This window comes from Pteronotus mesoamericanus, unplaced genomic scaffold (genome assembly GCF_021234165.1).
Source record: "Pteronotus mesoamericanus isolate MK-2021 breed Mesoamerican mustached bat unplaced genomic scaffold, CSHL_Meso_final scaffold_54, whole genome shotgun sequence".
In the NCBI taxonomy this organism is placed as follows: Eukaryota; Metazoa; Chordata; class Mammalia; order Chiroptera; family Mormoopidae; genus Pteronotus; species Pteronotus mesoamericanus.
The window spans coordinates 60,557,418-60,576,058 of record NW_026555321.1 but is presented as its reverse complement, the minus strand read 5'-3'; the positions used below and the strand labels follow the sequence as shown (position 1 = coordinate 60,576,058).

Below are 18,641 nucleotides of genomic sequence, written 5' to 3'. Positions count from 1 at the left end.
AAGGCCTAGAATGGAAAGACAAAGACAAAGGACTGAGGGACAGCAGGGACTTGCATCATGGAAGTATCCCTACAACTGAATTTCCACTCATGTGCAGGACCAGCAACCCTCTGGTTTAAAAGGTCAGCCCTAAACCAGGCTTCCACCAGCCCGCTCTGAGCTAGGAACCAGCATAATAGCTCTTGTCTTGAATCTCAAGTGATCACCAACTCCGGGAAAAGCAGCTTGAAGCCCCATGTCACACCCACTCCTGCATGGAGCGTTTACAGTACAGTATGTGCCGGGGAGTCCCTTTCCTCTTGAACTGGAGCACGGTGTAGACCAGTACCAGCAGGCACAGGGCCAGGATGCATGGAATTACAATGGCAATGGCTTTCACAGTGCTGGCTGTGTGGTCCAGTTTGATGACAATGTCGACATCATCAGGCGGGCTGTGTCCTTTGTGTCTGTCTGTTGGTCCATCGCAGCCCATAAAGTCCTTCAGGATGGACCTGGGATATCCAGGTTCTACCTTGAGTATCTGGTTGTTGAATTTCCAATACTCCTTTCCTTTGTAGAAATAGGTAAAGCCTGAGGGTGGGGTGGGGGGAAAAACGCACACAAGAACCACTTATTTGTGAAAGTGGATGTGTATAGACATTTAATTAAAGTGACTACCTAAAAGACGTATGTTAAGTCTCCTCAACTTGTTCAGGAAGAAAACACTGTTTTCAGCGCAGCTGTGTGCTGACATGGATCTGGCCATTAAGCCCCAGAGACTGTGCACTTTGATACCTGGAGAGGCCCAGCCAGTGAAAAGTGCTCTCTGTCAAGGGTTTTGAGAGAGCAGGTGGAGCACATATAACCAGTCTACATTGGAGAAAGAGTCCATCCATTGCTGGCTCACAGGACTGAAGGCATATAATGCATTCCAGTGTGACAATATCCACCTGCATCAAAGATGTTGTCATACCTTATTAACTGAAGCACCATTGGCCTCAGGCTGTGACTGAGGACACAAACAAGGGGGCTTCTCCAGGAGATCCCTCACAGGCAGGTCTAACCATCTTAGCACCAGAAATAGCTGTGACCATTCTAAACAATAGGTTTGCTTTTGTCATTTGGACCAGAAATTATAACAAATCATAAATCATGTGACTAGAGGTGTTCTCCTTTGTTGGTTAGGAATTTTAATAAGCAAACAGGCATTTCTAGTACTTTGTGCACTAATCTCATTTTTTGCTTTAGGTACACACATTGTGTCTCTTCTTTTGGTCTCATTATATAACTTTCTTAATCACTTAGCCTATGTTACATTCATGTCACTTAAATACGTTTTACAGAACTTCTAAAGCCTTTATTAACCCTTGTAGAGTAAAGAACTAGTAGTGTATAAATAGATCTACAATTCCATCTTTAATACTTCCAACTAATATATATTTCATGGGGGAGGAGGTGGTACATCGGAGGCTCAAAGATCGGGCAATACATATGATTTACATTCCAAACCATTAGAGGTGCAAATAATAGTCTTTGCAAATATATGACAATTAAACTACAAACATGAATGTTTTTCTTAAGACTAATCTCTAAATTATTGTTTTTGGTTGGGCACATATTCAGTTTTTTCCTTTCTGTTCATAACTTCTTCATATCAATTATTTTTTTGTGACTACACCTCTTGGATTTAATTCTTGGAGATAAAATTCATGAGACCAAAATAAATGTTTTAATGTCATAATTACTTAAAAACTATATTTTGGAGGTATCTATTTTGAATAATATGCTTATTTTAGAGTTAACAGTCATTAATGAGGGTTTTCTTTATCCCATGCTATTGAACACTCACTATGGAAGAAGCCCTGTGTTAAAAACTTAGTAAATAACATTTTATAATCTCATAACCACTCTGCTAAGTAGAGTTAGTTACGTATACTTTCCAGGCAACTATACTGTGGCTCACAAGATAAAATAAAATGCCTAAGACCTCATGAAATGTTGCTGTAGCTCTAGAGCTCAAACATGAATGATATGCCTAAGATTGGGTCCTTTAGAGATCTCTTGTCTTGGAACAAATACTCCCTGGTTAAACAGCAAAGGCTGTGTTAGATACCACTCTTCAAAAACAACCCAGAAACTGACATCTCTCAAAAAATTTCAGCTAGGACAGAGCATCACTCCAAGTCACTTTGTTTTTGAAATCACTCTGTTCAATGCCATGAAGTCTGCCATTGATTTTTGTAGCAAAGGGAAGTTTTGTAATCAGAGCAACTTGCCAAGTGAAAACAGGTGTATGTAGATTCAAATCTTTCTGCAGGGAGCTGCTATTTGATCATGCTAATGAATCCAATGCAATTACTCAACAAACTTGGATAAAGCAATGTGGAGGGCCTTCCAAATGACAGTCTGTTGGGCAACCAATATTCAATAATGGCACTGATCTAGAATTCAACAAGCCTTCCAAATAGGTGAATGTACTTCTTAAAACCTAAAAGTTAACAGCTGGAACTGTCCTCATCTTTAAGTTTTAGTCCAAGCTCATTACTATGAAATTACTGGGTATCATATTAAAGTTCAGAAGTTTCCATTTGGATGTTTCTCAGGTGTGCAGGTCAATTTTATGTAACACACTCCAAATACAGAAGAATTTTGTTTACTGAATACATGTGTTAGCAATAAAAAGTCTAATAAGTATGAGTTAGAGAAAAAAATGTAGTACTGAAAAGAAGTAGACTAAAATCTTTGTAATAGAAATCTGTCATACTTTAATCCCACGAAATTCATCTCAGTGTATAATTTAGGATTTTTTCCCATTTATGAAATGTCAGTGGATTGAGAAAATGTTGATGTACCAATCTTTTCCTTTTTAAGAGTAGATTTGATGTAATAATCTTGTAGATGTTATATTTACTACGGGTAGCTACTTAAGAATAATTTTTACTTCAATTATCATATTTTGAGAAATTCACAGGCTAGAAGTGGGGCTGCAATTGGCAACATAAAATACAATGGTATTAAAAGTAAAATTTTGTCTTAATATTAAAATTGCACGTGTTAAGGAAAGAATATAGAATACCTAGGAAGTGGGACTTGAGAGCAGTTAACATAGAAACAATTTGAAGGAGGTCAGAATACAGATTCTTTACTACAATTTTAGTGTAAGTTAAAAACTTACAGGGACATAAAGTGCAGCATACAGAATAGTTAATAATATTGTAATAACTTTTTATGGTTAGTAGACTTATTGAGGGATCACTTCATAAGTTATATCATTGAAGGTCAACTGTAATTTAAAAACTAAAATAAAAAACCAAATGCTGTTGCTTAAAACACTGTTGAATAGAGAGTGCTAAGAAGAAACCATTGTACTCTATTCTGCATGAGTCAAATGTCATTTGGATTTTTGAAGTTAGTTTTGGGGGCTGAACACAAAGAGGAAAATAAGAAACTATTAAGATGGTAAAAGGTGTGACTATTGAGGGAGCTCGGAATCCCTGCAGTGAGTTGGCGATGAAGGGGAAGGACTAGGAGTGGGAAAATACTGGAAGGCAGCATGGGGAAGATGTCTTCAAGATTTCCCTCTCTTCTCCCAAAAAGAAGGACTCAACAGAAGTGCCTGAAGAAGACTTTAGGCCAGTGCTCAAACCACTGAGCCACACCAGTCAGGAAATGAAGATCCTTCTGAGAGAAGATGGCAGAGGAGTGAATGGGAGTCACGCTGACCTCCTCCCAAAACCCAAATGGAATTGTGACTAAACTGGAGTAATCACCTGGAAAACAATGGAACGATAGTGGGAGAGGAGCCTTGGTGCCGCGGACAGTGGATTGGACTCTCACACATCCCAACAGGTGAGAAGTGCGATGGAGGCTTGAGAGGGTGGGCTGGGTGCCCACGGGCACTAGCACCAGAGGGACATTGAAACGGCCAGTTAGCTTCCCCCGAGAAGAACGGGGTCTGAATCATAAACAGGGACCGCTAAACTACAGCAGCTAAAGCCGAGAAAATACAGACAAAACGCAACCCCGAAAAGCTTAGGGGCACTCTCTGCCAGAAACAGGTGGCTGGGGATGCAAAGAGACATTTAAAGGGCAAACGCAAAAGTTGCAGTGGCAGCCACCCTCCTTGATCGCTGGGTAGAGGCGGCAGCAGGGTGGGCTGGTGCCTGGGAAAAGATTGGTGAGGAAAACTTTGTGAAGAGAACTGATATGGGGGCTGGTGGAGCGCGGGTGATAACGTACCTCCCACTCTGCAGCGACCATCTCACTCAGGCATAGGGAATCAATTAACCTGCCATTTGTGCGCTCTGCACACAGCTTGTGCATGTGAATTGGGGGACTGAGTGCAGACTGGCTGGCAGAGCCTTGAGGAGAGACTGGAGACGGAGGCGTTGGGGAAAGAATGGGAGGAGGAACCGGGGAGTCCCGACTACCTCCCTGTTCTGTAGTCTCCATTGTGGGCTGGAAAGGCGCGACCCCAAAGAAGCAGAAGCGGGGGCGCATGAACCAGACTGCCTGCGATTGAAACGCAGTCTGCACAGGGGGTGGATCCTTGGCCGAAGGGGTCATGGAACTGCCCAGACCCCAGAGTAGAGACTAGAAACGGAGGCGTTGGGGAAGGAACGGGAGGAGGAACCACGGAGTTCTGACTCCTTCTCCTTGCAGTACTCTCCATTGCATGGGAAGAGGCCACAACCCGAAAAAGCCAAAGGCCGAAAAGCACACATAGAAACCACAAAAACACCCAGTGCAGACGCACACACTTGCGCCGAGTGACCAGCGAGCGTTGGCGAGCATGTGTGTGACCCGCGCGGGCTAGCGAACGCTTGCACCTGCCGGAAAGGTCTCTCACAGATTGGCATCACTATGGCCTGTGAGGTAGTGCATAGAGCTGCAAAGGCCGGCGTAAATGGACCGGCCCGCCCGTGATTGTGGAGCGTCCCACAAAATTAGTAGATTCCCAGCCAATGGGGTCACAGAGCTGCCTACAGTCGCTGGAGGAGAGACCGGAGACAGGATTAACCTGAGAGCCCTGGAGCTGACTTCCTCCCATTTCCGTAGTCCCCATTTGGCGAGGGCAAACAATGCACACAAGCCAAAAGCGGGGAAAACACACAATAGAAGACCCTAGACTGACCGGTGCTAGGGAGCTCGCTGGCCGGGGGGCCAGATGAGTACACGAGGTCGCGAATAAGCCCCCTGGTCTGGGGCAAGCACATGCAAACCCAGGCAGGGGGGGATCCTGCCGCGCGAGGAACGCGCTCAAGGAGCCCGCGTGAGAGTGCAGAGAGATCCCAAGAAATAGCCCAGCCCTGACCGAAGGGGTCACAGAGCAGCCCCAAGGAGGAGACAGACACAGACAGTAGATTCCTGGAAGGCTCAAACAAACAACCCAAGGTCATATAGGGTCAACAACTGACATAATCAGAGGCAGGCCCAGAAAGAAAAGTAAAGGACAAAAATAATTAACAGACTCTCACAAAAATAGGAAGAAAAAGAAGTTCCCCCCAAATTAGCGGAAAAGGGGACTCCCCACAAGAGAGCTAAATGAAATAGAGGCAAGGGAACTACCAGATACTGAATTCAAAACAATGGCTTTAAGGAAGCTCAATGAGCTCAGCCAGCTCAAAGAGAACTATGAAAAACTGCACAGAAACTATCAGGAACTTACAGCAAACTATATCAGCCTGGAAAAGGACCTAGAAACTATCAAGAAGACATGAGAGGATATGAAGAGTACCATTTCTGAATTGAAGAACACAGTAGAGGGAATCCAAAGCAGGCTGGAGGAAGCCGAGGATCGAATCAGTGAGATGGAGGATAAGGTAGAAAGAAGCTCCCAGAAAGAACAAGAAATGGAAAAAAGACTCAAAAAGAATGAAGAGGCAATTAAGGAAATGCAGGACAAACTGAAACGCAATAATATCCATATAATAGGGATACCAGAAGGAGAAGAAGAGGAGTAAGGGATAGAGAACCTCCTCAAAAAAGTAATGATGGAAAATTTCCTTAATTTGAGGCAAGAAAGGCTGTCAAGGATCCAGGAGACACAGAGGACCCCACTCAAGAGGGACTCAAAGAGGTCCACTCCAAGACACATTATCATTAAAATGGCAAATGTCACAGACAAAGAGAGAATCCTCAGGGAACCAAGGGAGAAGGAGAAAGTAACATACAAGAGGGCCCCCATAAGCCTAGGAGCTGACTTCTCAACAGAAATACGACAAGCCAGAAGGGAATGGCAACAAATATTCCAAGCCATGAAAAGCAAGGGCCTAGAGCCAAGGCTGCTCTTCCCAGCTAGGCTCTCCATTAAAATAGAAGGGCAAATACAGAGTTTCCCAGACAAGAGAAGGCTAAAAGAATACATCTCTACCAAACCTGCACTCCAAGATATGCTAAGGGGACTGGTTTAAGCAATGAAGGAAGAGAATGAGAGCGAGAGGAACACAGGTATAAAGAGAAAAGATGAGTAAGTTTCTATCAGTAATATCTCTCAAGGTGAATGGACTCAATGCCCCAATCAAGAGACACAGGGTAGCTGAATGGATAAGAAAACAAGACCCACACAGATGCTGCCTACAAGAGACCCACCTCAGAGCAAGAGACCTACACAGATTGAAAGTAAAGGGATGGAACAAAATATTCCAAGCAAATGGGCATGAGAAAAAGGCCGGGGTTGCCATACTTGTATCAGACAAAGTAGATTTCAAAACAAAGGCCATAAAAAGAGACACAGAGGGGCACTTTATAATACTTAAAAGAAGAATCTGTCAAGAAGACATCAACATTGTACATATATTCTCTCAATAGAGGAGCCCCCAAGTTCATAAGGAAATTGTTGGATGACTTCAAAAAAGATATAGACAGCAACACACTGATAGTAGGGGATTTCAACACCCCACTATCAGAAATGGAAAGATCTTCCAAACAAAACATTAATAAACATATTGTGGCACTGAATGATACACTGAATCAAAGAGACTTAACTGACATATATAGAACCTTACATCCCAAAGTAGAAAAATACACATTCATTTCAAATGCTCATGGCAGTTTTTCAAAGATAGACCACATGATAGGACACAAAGCAAGCCTCAGCAAATTCAGGAAAATGGAAATAATACCGAACTTTTTCTCAGACCACAAGGCCTTGAAACTCGAAATCAACCTCAAAGAGATACTTCAAAAACTTGCAAAGTCATGGAGACTGAGCAGTAGACTATTAAACAATGAATGAGTCAATAATGAGATAAGAGAAGACATCAAAAAATTTCTGGAAACAAATGAAAATGAACAGACAACAGTCCAAAACCTATGGGACACAGCAAAGGCGGTCCTGAGAGGGAAGTTCATAGCAATACAGGCTTACCTAAAAAAGATAGAAACATTTCAAATAAATGACCTAACACTACAACTTCAAGAACTGGAGAAACAACAACAAGTAAATCCCAGAGCAAGTAGAAGGAAGGAAATAGTCAAGATTAGAGCAGAACTGAATGACATAGAGACAAAAAGAACAATTCAGAGGATCAACCAATCCAGAAGCTGGTTCTTTGAAAAGATTAATAAAATGGACAAGCCTTTAAGCAGACTCATCAAGAAAAAAAGGGAGATGGCCCAAATTAATAATATCAGAACTGAAAGAGGAGAAATAACAACTGATACCATAGAAATACAAAGGATCATCAGAAACTGCTATGAACAACTATATGCCAAAAATTTGAAAATCTTGATGAAATGGATAAATTTCTAGAAAAGTATAATCTTCCAACACTGAAGGAGGAAGAAACAGAATGCTTGAACAGACCGATAACACCTGGGGAAATTGAAGCAGTAATCAAGAAACTCCCAGCACACAAAAGCCCAGGGCCGGACAGTTTCAGAGGAGAATTTTACAAAACATTTAAGGAAGAGCTAAGCCCTGTCTTTCTCAGACTATTCCAAAAAATCCAAGAGGAGGGAAGACTCCCAGACTTTTTCTATGAGGCCAGCATCACCCTGATCTCAAAACCAGATAAAGACCCTAGAAAGAAAGAAAAACTATGACAAACATAGATGCTAAAATCCTCAAAATATTGGCAAACCACATCCAGCAATACATTCAAAAGATTATCCACCATGATCAAGTGGGATTCATCCCAGGCATGCAGGGATGGTTCAAAATACGCAAATCAGTAAACATGATACATCATATAAATAAAAGAAAAGACAAAAACCACATGATCATCTCGATAGATGCAGAAAAAGCATTCGATAAGGTACAGTGCCCATTTATGATCAAAACACTCAGCGAAATGGGAATAAATGGGGCATTCCTCAATGTAATAAACCATATATGAAAAACCTACAGCCAATATCATACCGAACAGGCAAAAACTGAAAGCGTTCCCACTAAGATCGGGAACACGACAAGGATATCCGCTCTCACCGCTTCTTTTCAACATCGTATTGTAAGTCCTAGCCACAGCAGTCAGCAAGAGAAAGAGATAAAAGGTATCCAAATAGGAAAGGAGGAAGTAAAGCTATCATTGTTTGCAGATGACATGAGAGTGTACATAGAGAACCCTGTAGACTCTACCAAAAAACTCCTCAACCTAATAAGTGAATTTGGCAAAACAGCAGGATACAAAGTCAACATTCAGAAATCAAAAGTATTTTTGTCACCAGCAATGCAATAGAAGAAGAAGAAATCAGAAAAAAAATACCATTCAATATAGCAAGAAGAAAAATAAAGTACCTAGGAATAAATTTAACCAAAGACATAAAAGACCTATATGCAGAAAACTATACAACATTGAAAAAAGAAATTAAGGAAGACACAAATAAATGGAAGCATATACCATGCTCATGGATTGGAAGAATTAATATCATCAAAATGTCCATACTACCCAAAGAAGTTTATAGATTCAACGCAATCCCTATTAAGATACCAATGACATTTTTCACAGAAATAGAACAGACATTTCAAAAATGTATATGGAACCATAAATGACCCCAAATAGCCTCAGCAATTTTGACAAAGAAAAACAAGGTTGGAGGGATCACAATACCAGACATCAAACTCTACTACAAAGACACTATACTCAAAACAATCTGGTACTGGCACAAGAACAGACCCATAGACCAGTGAAACAGAATAGAAAGCCCAGAAGTAAGCCCAGGTCTATCTCGGCATCTAATATTTGACAACGGGGGCAGAACATAAAATGGAGCAATAATAGCCTCTTCAACAAATGGTGTTGGGAGAGCTGGACGGCTACATGCAAAAAATTGAAATTGGATCATCAGCTGTCACCATACACAAAAATAAACTCAAGATGGACTTAAATAAAAGCTGCAACACCATAAAAGTCGTAGAGGAGTACATTAGCAGGACACTCTCAGATATTCCAAGCAGCAATTTTTTCACTGATATTATCCTAAAGCAAGGGACATAAAGAAAAGAATAAACAAGTGGGACCTCATCAAAATAAGAAGCTTCTCCACAGCTAAAGGATACATCAGCAAAATGAAATGGAAGCCAACTGTATGGGAAAATATATTCGCTAATGATACATCAGATAGAGGTTTGATCTCCAAGATATTTAAAGAATTCACTCGACTCCAGTCCAAGAAGACAAATGGTCCTATCAAAAAATGGGCAAAGGACCTGGGCAGACGCTTTTCCAAGGAGGAGATACAGAGGGCCCAGAGGCATTTGACAGGATGCTCAGCATCACTAGCCATCAGAGAAATGCAGATCAAAACCACCATGAGGTACCACCTCACACCGGTCAGAATGGCCTTTATAAATAGATCAACAAACAACAGGTGCTGGCGAGGCTGTGGAGAAAAGGGAACCCTAGTCCACTGTTGGTGGGAATGCAGACTGGTGCAGCCACTGTGGAAAGCAGTGTGGAATTTCCTCAAAAAGCTGAAAATGGAACTGCCTTTTGATCCAGGGATTCCCTTGTTGGGACTATACCCTAAGAATACCAAAATGCCAATACAAAAGAACCTATGTACCCCAATATTCATAGCAGCACAATTTACAAGAGCCAAGTGTTGGAAGCAACCTAAATGCCCATCAGTAGATGATTAGATCAAAAGGTATGGTACATATACACAATGGAATACTACGCAGCAGAAAGAAAAAAAGAACTACTAAACTTCACGACAGCATGGATCGAACTGGAGAGCATTATGCTAAGCGAAATAATCCAGGGGGCAAAAGACAAATACCATATGATCTCACCTATAAGTTGAACCTAACCAACAATACAAAGATGGAAGGAAAGTAAGACCAGCAACACTGAAAGGAATAGAAATCAACAGAGACAAGTGGGAAGGATGGAGGGGGTTCGGGGAAAAGGAAGGGAAGGGGAAAGTCAAGGAACATATAGCAAGGACTCATGTACAAAAGGAAAGAGGAAGAGCTGAGGGAGGGAAGAAGGGAAGGGGCAAGGGAACGTGGTGGGTGATAGGCAGAGACAAAAAAAAGAAGAAAAAGAAAGAACAAAAAAATGGAACATTATAGTGTAAAATGAATTTTAAAAATTAAATATATCAGTAAAGATAAAAGAAAAAAAGATGATAAAAGGTGAAAATCAGGAGACTTAGAGCTCAAGAAGCTACAACGTAGGAAGTCTGGGCTTGTCTAATGTGACGGAATAAAACACTCAGTTCAACACAATGGACCACCAGTTGTTTTATTGATATAATATAGAAAAATTTGTTTTAGCTTTGCCTCTTACTTGGAGACTGTGGATTTCAGCATATTCCATGAGTCTGGAATGTTCTAGATTCCAATCTTAGAGATGTAGTCTTACCACTTGTATTATTATATAAAAGTTACTTAAAACTTGCTGATATTGTTTTCCTCATTTATAGATTACAATAAATGAGGTAAAGAGATATCTGGTTTGGACAATTAAATTATATAATTCATATAGCACTACTAATATACAGTAGCTACTCAATAAATGGCATGTCTTGGCCATATTTCATTGGTCAAAGTGTCAGAATTAATATCAGTATGTCTTTCAGGAAGGCATATTTCACTTTCAAATATCTATATCTGAATTTAAAGAATTTTTTTTGAAAATTATCTTTTGGAGACAATTCCAAGGAAGAAACTCCTACATTGGTGGAATGGTGGATACATGAACAATTTTGGAACTGTACCATATCTGATTTTATGGTTAACGAATATCACTTGCATGGACTTAACCTTACAGGGAATTATTTTGAGTATAAATATAAATACAGATGTGTTTACTTAATAATTTGACCTTGCTCTGTTTCATAAAAACCTAATAGAAACTGAGAGGTCTGAGTTTAAAGTAAGAAGACACAGCTTGAGATTTGAGTAGAGACCAAAAAAAAAACAAAACAGCCCCAACAAAATAACAACTACAACACACTCAAACAAACAGAGAGCTTGCTGTGGGTAGCTAAAACTGAGATCTTTGAGATTCGTTGACATTGCTGCTTACAGAACAAGGGTTTCAGACCATTAGGGGATCCCCACTTCAGGGAGTGAAATTTTACTGTAATGGCAAGGATAAAATTAATTTCAACAAGTAATATTTACTGTGTGACTGCCTTTCAAGGGTTTATAATGGGCATGTAAGTTGATGGTTGTAATCTAAGATTTTGAGTGAGAGGGATCAGGTCCCTAAAGAGGATATTCAAGGAGGATTTCCTGAAAGATAAAAAGTGAACTCAGGTTGAAAGACATCAAAGAGGTGGTGGACCAGGTAAGGTCCAGAAGACACAAATGTGCTGAAATTTCATCTGTAGTTTTTTTTTTTTATCATTTTTAAGCACTGATTTTCCCAACATGCTTTGTGTCCCTGTTAGTATTTTACAAAGTTATTCTTTTTGTCATGTGAAAAGAAAACATTAATTTCTGAATATAAGGAAACTCTCTCTCTCCTGAAATTTACCTTGAGATGGGAAGATAATTTTGTTCTTGCAAGTAATGTATATTTTGCTCTTGTATGTATGTTACAGACTTTTCATGCCACTGAGGACCCACATAGGTATAAGTTTCTTCTGATTCCTATTATAAGTCATTTGACAGGGTGTTTTCTTTTCTGTATATTTCAGAGTGATATCTCTTTCCCTTCCTTTGCTCTGGGATATTGTGTTTAGATTTTATTTTGAATTATTATCATGTTTTAGTCCTATTTAGTAATCCCTGCATGAGGAGAGAAGTGCTCAGCCTTCACATATGCCAACATCAGGGAATGTGGACTATCCATTGCTTGGCTAACACCCACTTAGGATCTGGCTGAATCTCAAATCCTGAGAGTGAGCACAGGGGTCTTGGGCTACTCTGTACTGTTTCTTGTTATTAAGCGATTATGACTGACTGTTCTGAGCTGGTATCTTCCTTGTCTGCTGACAATTTCAGCCAAAGACATATGTGAAAAATTACATCCTCAACATGCCCTGCTTCCAGGTGCTTCTGTGCTTCAGCTGCAATTACAACTTATTTCCCTGTGACCACTTCTGTCCCATGATATGTTATTAGCTTCACACAAATTTTAAAGAAGAACAGGTGACATTACTCCAAAGGTGTCCATTTTCTCCATTAAAAAAAAAATTACCTTCATGTTTTTTCTAAATAAATTGAGGCTAAAAAAATCTGGAGCAGAATATTAAATGTAAATTGAGTTAGTTTACATAGAACAATGTAGCCCTAGTATGGCACTTTCTAATGACTTAACACAGTGAAAAGCTAGAGTGCAATATGGAAATATATAGTAATTCACAAAATGTATAATTCACATGCTGCGTACCATTCTCCCTGTGCACGAATGCTCCCTGGGGAGAGTCAGGGATACCTTTCCAGACTGTAATGGGTTTGGGATAGCCAGGGTCCATGGTTTTCATTTCTTCACTGTATCTCCAATATCTAAAAAGGATAAAGATGACAAAAACAACACATGCATAGGGAAGGAAATGATGTATACTGACAGCAGTAGCTAATATCCATCCACCTTGCTGCATGTCACCTGGTAATGATTTTCAGAACTGATTCAAATCACTGGAAAGACAGTGGAACCAAAGCACTTATTCTGTTTCTTTTCCTGCATATGTGAAAACTCAGTATGTTATTGTGTATTCATTTAATCTGTTAAAATTAATTTAAAAAATGCTAAGTATATTTACAGTCTGAAAGAGTAGCATCAAAGTATGTATAAGTCAGAGGTTTCTATTTTCTAACAATCTCACTTAGGCAGCAGGACATCTTTTTCAAATAACCGTAAGCAGACTCTTGATTCATTTAGTCATTCAACACATATTTGAGTACCTGCTATGTGCCTGGCATTATGTAGGTGCTAGAGATACAACCTTGAACTAAACAGACATGCCCCAGCTCTCTTCAGTTTACATTTTACGGTATGTTAGGGGTTATATACAAAAACCCATCTTATCAAAAAATACATACTATGCTAGCAGGTGGAAATATCTAAGAAAACAAAGCAGATTAAATTATTCAGCAATACAGATTAAGAGAACAGAGAGTGGTCTGCGATAAGCTGATGTCTAAGCAGAGAGCAAGTGGGCAGCAGCAGATGTGGTTTTTGGGGAGGACCCCTCTAGGTGGAGTCAGGAGTCATGGAAAGTTCCTGTGGCAGTGACAAGCTTGAGTGCCAAGCATTCACAGTGATACCTTTGTGACCAGAATTGAGGTAGCAGAGGAGAGCCGAGGTCAATGTGCAAACTGCATCTGCGATCAGACAGACTCTCGCACTACAGCAAGACTGAAGTCCTCCCAGGAGATGTGAAGCCACTGTGCACTGAGCAGAGGAGTGTCAGGCTGTGGCTTTGTTTTTTGAAAGGATTGTGCTGCTGCTGTGAATTAAATAGATGGAAGGAGGTAACACAGAAAAAAAGATACCGGTTAGTGTGTACACTGTGGAGCTCTTGATAATGTAAGGGATGGAGATGTCATTTTGAAGAAGCCCCAGGGCTAATGGTGGATCAAATGTGAGAGATGGTAAGTATAAGTCAGGAATTGGGGTCTGGCTGTCTAGAAAAAGAACCCAGCCATTCAGTGCAGTCAGGACAAGGGCTGTCTGGGAGTATTTAGGGGTCACAAGTCTGGTCCTAGGTATGCTGAGTTTAGGTGCCTGTAAACATCAGAGTGTAGTTGTGCATGAGGCGACCAGGTGTCTGAGTGTGGACTGTGGGCATGTCTTGACTGGAGACCTCAGTGGATGGACCTCAGTGAAAGTCAGGACTCTCAGATGCCTAGTTCCTCACAGGACATCCAAAGGACAAACTGTGAACACCGTGACTCCGGATTACTAATTGGTCATATGTTCTCAGAGTCAAACAAACTGTTGTCTGGAATGTTCTAAGGATTGACAGTTTAATAGCCTTTCTTAGGGCAGGCAGAAGGGGTTAGGCATTATCTGATTTAATCACAACACCCCTGAGATGGAAACCACTGTCCCTATATGGGAGAAGAGAGTACTTGGAAGACAATGAATGACAGGTAAATTTATAACCAGTTGTGTCTGATTTTAAAGTCTCTACTCTTTCCTCTACATAAAACAAATGTTTTCCAAATTTATTTGACAACCATTTTTAAACATCTGTAACCACCTGCTAAAGCTAACAAGTTTGACCAACAAGTTTCAGGAATATTATACATAAACTTTGGATTAAGCATTTTGGTTGAAACCATGAAAAAATGTTTTTCAGGTCTTTTCTGGGTATTTTTCTATTCTGAGTTGGTAGAGGATCCTTCATCTACACAGCTGTGGGACCTTATGAAGAGGAGTTTTCTACAGATTCCTACAACCCTCCTACAAGTAACATTAGGGATATTAGCATTTCCTTCATCTTTAGTGCTCACGTAAAAAGGAGAAAAGGCCATTTTAGGAAGGGTTCCAATACGTCAACCACAGGCTGACTTTGTTCTGAAGGAAATACAGAGTGACAGGTGTGTGTCACAGATTGTTATCGCATGAAAAGGGAGAACAGATCACACATCAGAGAGCTTCTGGGGAGACACTGAGCTGACACTAGTGACTGGGCCCATCTTTCTGAAGAGAAGTTGGCAGAGCAGCATACTTCCAGCACCAAAATATGTTTGCATTCATACTGTGTTGATGGAAATATCTGCTTCTAAATTACTCTGAATATTCCTCTCTCACAGAACATTCTGTGATAAACACTGAATGGTTAATAGGGCTGAGATTCCATTCAAAATTTCTAGATCTCTTCTCTCAAGGAATTATTTCAATGGGGTTTATACTACTCATACAGGTTAACCAATTGGTTCTTGCACTTGACTATAAAGAAAACCTCTCACAAAGAAACTGTCAAATAACTTACCTCATGGACACTAATAAACACTTTTTTTCTTCCACAGTTATGCCTCTAAAAATTGGGATGTTTCACTGTGTCAAAGTTTACTAGGCAGGCAGTTTCTATCCATGATAGATTAAATAATGATTTATCTTTAAAATAAATGGTATTTTCAGATGACATAAACAACAGCAGTCTTTTTATTTAGCTAACATAAAAGTCTGGAATAATTTAAAATCCTAGGAACAATAGGATCACACCTATATGTGGTTTCAGAAAGATCACTGAGTACTTAGGAACCAGGTTTGTTCTCCAAGGGAGCAATAATAACAATGTTCTCATAACACTCATACATTTTGCAGTGTTTTATAGCTGTAAAGTAAATTTATATAATACATTATTTTATCTTATTTCTATATGATCATTCTACAATCTGTTGGATTGCACGTTATGATGCACCCTACAAGGACACCATCATTCAGTGCCTTCACTGACAGAGCATCGGGTGTCACACTATTCAGATGTAATGACTTGGTTATAGTTCCTCCTTTTGAATGTTGCAGAGTTGAAACAAACAAACACTCTCTGATTCATGGTTAAGTATGGTTTTCTACTACATTACTGCTCATTTTCCCTTGATGAGCAAACTGTATTTATCCATCTGCCATTCTTATTCTCTTGCTGCTCAAATTCCTAATCTTCACATGTGAATATGATTCTCTTCATCCCTGGTCCTATCAGGCATCCATCCGCTTTACCCTCCAATACTTCTCTGAGAACCTAAATAAGATTCATGAAGATCACATTTCAAGGAAATATAAATGGAATGTGAATTTTATTATACACTCTTGTAGGAACATAAGTCTAGTATGAATTTGTCAGAATAAACACATTTCTCCCTCTCTCTGCTAGAAGATAAGGCAATATTCTAACTTGGGACCATTTCACAATCTGTGAAAAACTCAGTGTAGGCTCAGATCTTCAGGTTATCTGCTGTGTGCCAGCTTTGATATATATTCAGTATATTTGATTGTGATGAGAATCCTCTCACTATGTCCAGAGCTGCCTTCTAAAGGTGCTAATGCTTATTTAGAAATGCAGGTTTTCATTTTAACTTTCAACATATTTGAACATATTTCAATGTGAACAAAGAGCTCATTCCACTGATATGTTTTTTTCTGTCTGAAAAACAAGCTTATGGGCTCATTGAGAAGTATATTAACATGTTAGATGGAATACTGTGTAAATAAACCATTTCATGGGTTTAAAATGTAGGTACTGCAATGGAATAGATCTTAAAATTTTGTGCAGGATTGTTGGCAAATGATAAAGGCTATTCTAATGAACCTTATAGTTTTTCTTCTGATACATTACCTTTAGAATTATGACTTTAAATTGCTGATTCTTTGAAAGAAGCATTGGGCATCAGTGCTTCAAAATTGAATATGTTTAAAAATGAGACTTATTTATTATTTTTTTAGACTTAATCATGAGTCACACCCATAAGAAACAAAAATTGTTCATGTAATAACACCAAATATTTTCTAAAGTTCCTTCTGTAAGAAGAAAAATATGGTATAGACAATTCTGGAATGAACTGCTTTTATGGGGTGTTGCTGGATACTAAGCTCCAACTGAACAAAAGTGGCCCCAAGGGTTATTTCACGGGACTCAGCAAGGCTTCTTCCTTTCTTCCTTTTCTGTCTCATTTCTTTACTTAGAGTCTAGGCTATTTGCTTCTGTTATGTTACCACAAACACAGGCCCATTCTGTTTTTCCTACCTAAATAATCATACAAAATCTCACTCTTCAGGAACATTCTTAAAAATTCAACAGGATTGAAATTATCCATTTATAGTATGATAATTAATTTAAAAAGCACATATTGAATAATAACTTCATAAACACACAACTTAAGCTGAAAGAAATGTTTGATTACTAGTGAAAATCAGAAAAATAATAGACAAACCAAATTGATCTATATTTTGACTTCTTTCTGTGAAAACATATTACATTTCTCAAAGGTTAACTTTAAAGTGAAATATGGCCATAAAGTCTTGGACACAGTTGTAAGAAGATGCTGAGAAATTTAGAAAAACAGCATTTTAGAGCTAAATGCTATGCAGGTCCAAGTGCACTCAAGTATCTATAATTTGATAGGAACAAAAGGGCAAGGAGGAACCTGAGGATGTGGTCCATGCTGGCTGTGAAACAGAGAAGCTAGAAACTTCCATCAGAATTTGCAGAGCTGTTTAAAGAACCATCATTTCATTTCCTGTCTCTCTATAGTTAGATTTCTGCCTGCAATATGATTTATGTGTCAAGTATCTCAAACCTGTGCCTCTGACCCAACTTTCCGCCATTTTCTAAGCAGAAAGCTGCCATTGGGAAAAGAGGTAGAAATAAATAAAGACAAATAAATTTACATTATGCTTTTTCTCAAAAATATACATTGAAAATATATAAAATGTTAAAATTAGTATTATAAATATACAAGGTAGGGAAGAAAGACTCTCCTATTCTTTATACAAAAGTGGTGACCAATTGTTGTTTCTGTGTTAGAGTTAGAGAGCTCATGTCTTTTCCATTGATTTTTAATCCAGTATGAATTATTTATAAATATAAAAATGTTTTGACTTTGGAAACATACAATTTGATAAATATGAAGTAATCTGTTTATAAAGCATCCATAACTCAAAATCTTATAGAAGATCACATACAGAAATTAATTGGAATCCTGCTTTAAATATTTTAAAACCTATAGAGAAGTTATTTAAACAGAACTTAAGATTAAAGTAATACTTCTGTACATTTTATTGTATTTGCATGCAGCATCTCAGGTATGAAATAAATGAATTAAACTCCTTTTCTCATTTACTATAGTCTTTATTCAACTATAAATTTGGTATCTAATTTTCATTGATTTCACTGATATGAGGTAGCCCATATTTAGTTTCTAAACTTAAATTTTTCATTAAGTATTAAACTTTTAGAATGGAAACATTAAAAAAAAATAACATCTACAGGTGTGGAAAAAAGGGTGTTTGGTAATGATATGGTGGGTTTAAGATCATCTATGAAATCCTCATGGAAACTATAAAGCTAAGCTTTTGTGTTCTGTTCTGTGTGAGTTCACTTCTCCTGGGCATCTTCCCAGCCTTGGGTTTCCACCCTTTTGGGTGGGTGGGAAGGAAGGAAAGAAGAAAAAACCCAAAACAAAAGTCTCCAACCACTAATACTGAACCTATTCCTAAGCAATAAAACCAGTTGAGGGCTGCTATTTTAGAGATGACTCTGTAGGACTGCAGGCTTCCTTTCCTTAGTGGGCATCATGCTGTGAATTGATTTCTCCA

At 39.1% G+C, this 18,641-nt stretch overlaps 1 protein-coding gene across 1 annotated transcript in view; it reads right to left on the bottom strand.

The window, feature by feature from the left end:
- Positions 1 to 238: 238 nt before the first annotated feature.
- MMP16 (matrix metallopeptidase 16) overlaps positions 239 to 18,641 on the bottom strand; it is a 269,641-nt gene continuing 251,238 nt past the window's right edge. Inside the window, exons 9-10 of the mRNA XM_054595067.1 lie at positions 12,765 to 12,880; positions 239 to 570 (exon numbers count right to left, since the gene is read on the bottom strand). Of these exons, the coding sequence (XP_054451042.1) occupies positions 239 to 570; positions 12,765 to 12,880 (448 nt within the window). The remainder of the gene's footprint in view (positions 571 to 12,764; positions 12,881 to 18,641) is intronic.